General features: G+C 40.3%; 3 protein-coding genes across 12 annotated transcripts in view; 2 read left to right on the forward strand and 1 right to left on the reverse strand.

The window, feature by feature from the left end:
• LOC125505225 (acidic mammalian chitinase-like) overlaps nucleotides 1-620 on the forward strand; it is a gene marked incomplete at its 5' end in the record, with an annotated part of 1,621 nt that extends 1,001 nt beyond the window's left edge. Inside the window, 3 exon segments of the mRNA XM_048668675.1 lie at nucleotides 33-218; nucleotides 279-398; nucleotides 460-620. Of these exon segments, the coding sequence (XP_048524632.1) occupies nucleotides 33-218; nucleotides 279-398; nucleotides 460-591 (438 nt within the window).
• LOC109540148 (neuropathy target esterase sws) overlaps nucleotides 1-1,201 on the reverse strand; it is a 43,783-nt gene that overhangs the window by 29,036 nt on the left and 13,546 nt on the right. The gene's annotated exons all lie outside the window — the stretch shown is intronic.
• Nucleotides 1-1,201, forward strand: part of LOC109540149 (lachesin) — a 49,142-nt gene that overhangs the window by 4,603 nt on the left and 43,338 nt on the right. The gene's annotated exons all lie outside the window — the stretch shown is intronic.

The following is a 1,201-nucleotide window of genomic DNA, read 5'->3' on the forward strand; positions in this document are numbered from 1 at the left end:
GTTTTTGCAGGGTTGTAATTCGTGTTTTGCAGAAGAGCAAAGTGTCTGTGTGGCTGGAAAATGGGCTTCCCAGCGGCAAGCTCATCTTAGGCGTTCCCACCTACGCACGTTGCTTCAATTTGCTTGACAATGAAGAACATGGTATCGGGGCTGCAGTAGATAAGACCACTTGCGGCGGCCAATGGACCGATGAAGATGGCTTTCTTTCGTTTTATGAGGTAGCAAATGCTGTTTTCTTCCCAATGGAAAGCCGATACTGCAACCGGGATCTTTGATAGGTTCAGGAGTATCTAAGCATCGGCATCTGCCAGGGATCCGAGATTTCGGACGATTCGGTTTATGCCTGGTGTTCGGACATGTGGATGACATACGATAATGAAGAAACCGTTGCATCCAAAGTAAGAGAGCGTTTGCAGACACCAAGCACGAAATTGCTAACTAATTTGTTCGCATTTCCAGACAAAATACGTTCTGGAGTCTGGATTGGGAGGAATAATGGTTTGGTCCATAGACACCGACGACTTTCTGGGCTTACATGGCAATAAATTTTCGTTATTGTCTTCAATTTATCGCACAATAAATGAGGGTTGATTGGTCAATTAAATGTTATTCGACAATAAGCCGCCTTTTTGCCTAAACCTGTATTCACGTTGTCGCCACTTAAGCATGAAAATTGATTTTCGTCTATTTGCTCAGCTGCGGTTGAATATTTTCAGAATTAATTGAAACGCTACAAATATTTACTTCTTTATTCCTTTAAATTAGGAAATTCGTATTACATTTGCGGATGGTTTTCCGTCATGAAGGCGAAACGCCTTAAGAAAGCGCGGTTGAAAGCCCTAAACTTCAAAGCTGCATTTACCACAACCACCAGCTGAAATTAAATAAATTCTTCTTAACTAGAGATTTTTATATAGGGAGATTTATACAGAGTAGCCGAAATTAAAGCGAGTTCTTCAGGTGTTTGGTTTTATTTAACTACTGGAGAAATGTAACGGAAATTTATACCCATTTTACCTCTACTTTTGACTACTTTTTGGCCCATTTTCGTCATGTCTCAATGGACTAGGAATTATTTTGCTCCTAACTTCCAGACCACTGTTGAAAATGTAGGTTTAAAAGCAAAACAAAGCTTAGACAAACATCAGTTTGCCTATCAAAAGAGATAGACTTTCGACGCCATTACTTGAAACTAATGGGT

Source organism: Dendroctonus ponderosae, unplaced genomic scaffold (assembly GCF_020466585.1).
Source record: "Dendroctonus ponderosae isolate FM_Combo_2020 unplaced genomic scaffold, Dpon_F_20191213v2 Dpon_F_20191213_7, whole genome shotgun sequence".
Taxonomy (NCBI): Eukaryota; Metazoa; Arthropoda; class Insecta; order Coleoptera; family Curculionidae; genus Dendroctonus; species Dendroctonus ponderosae.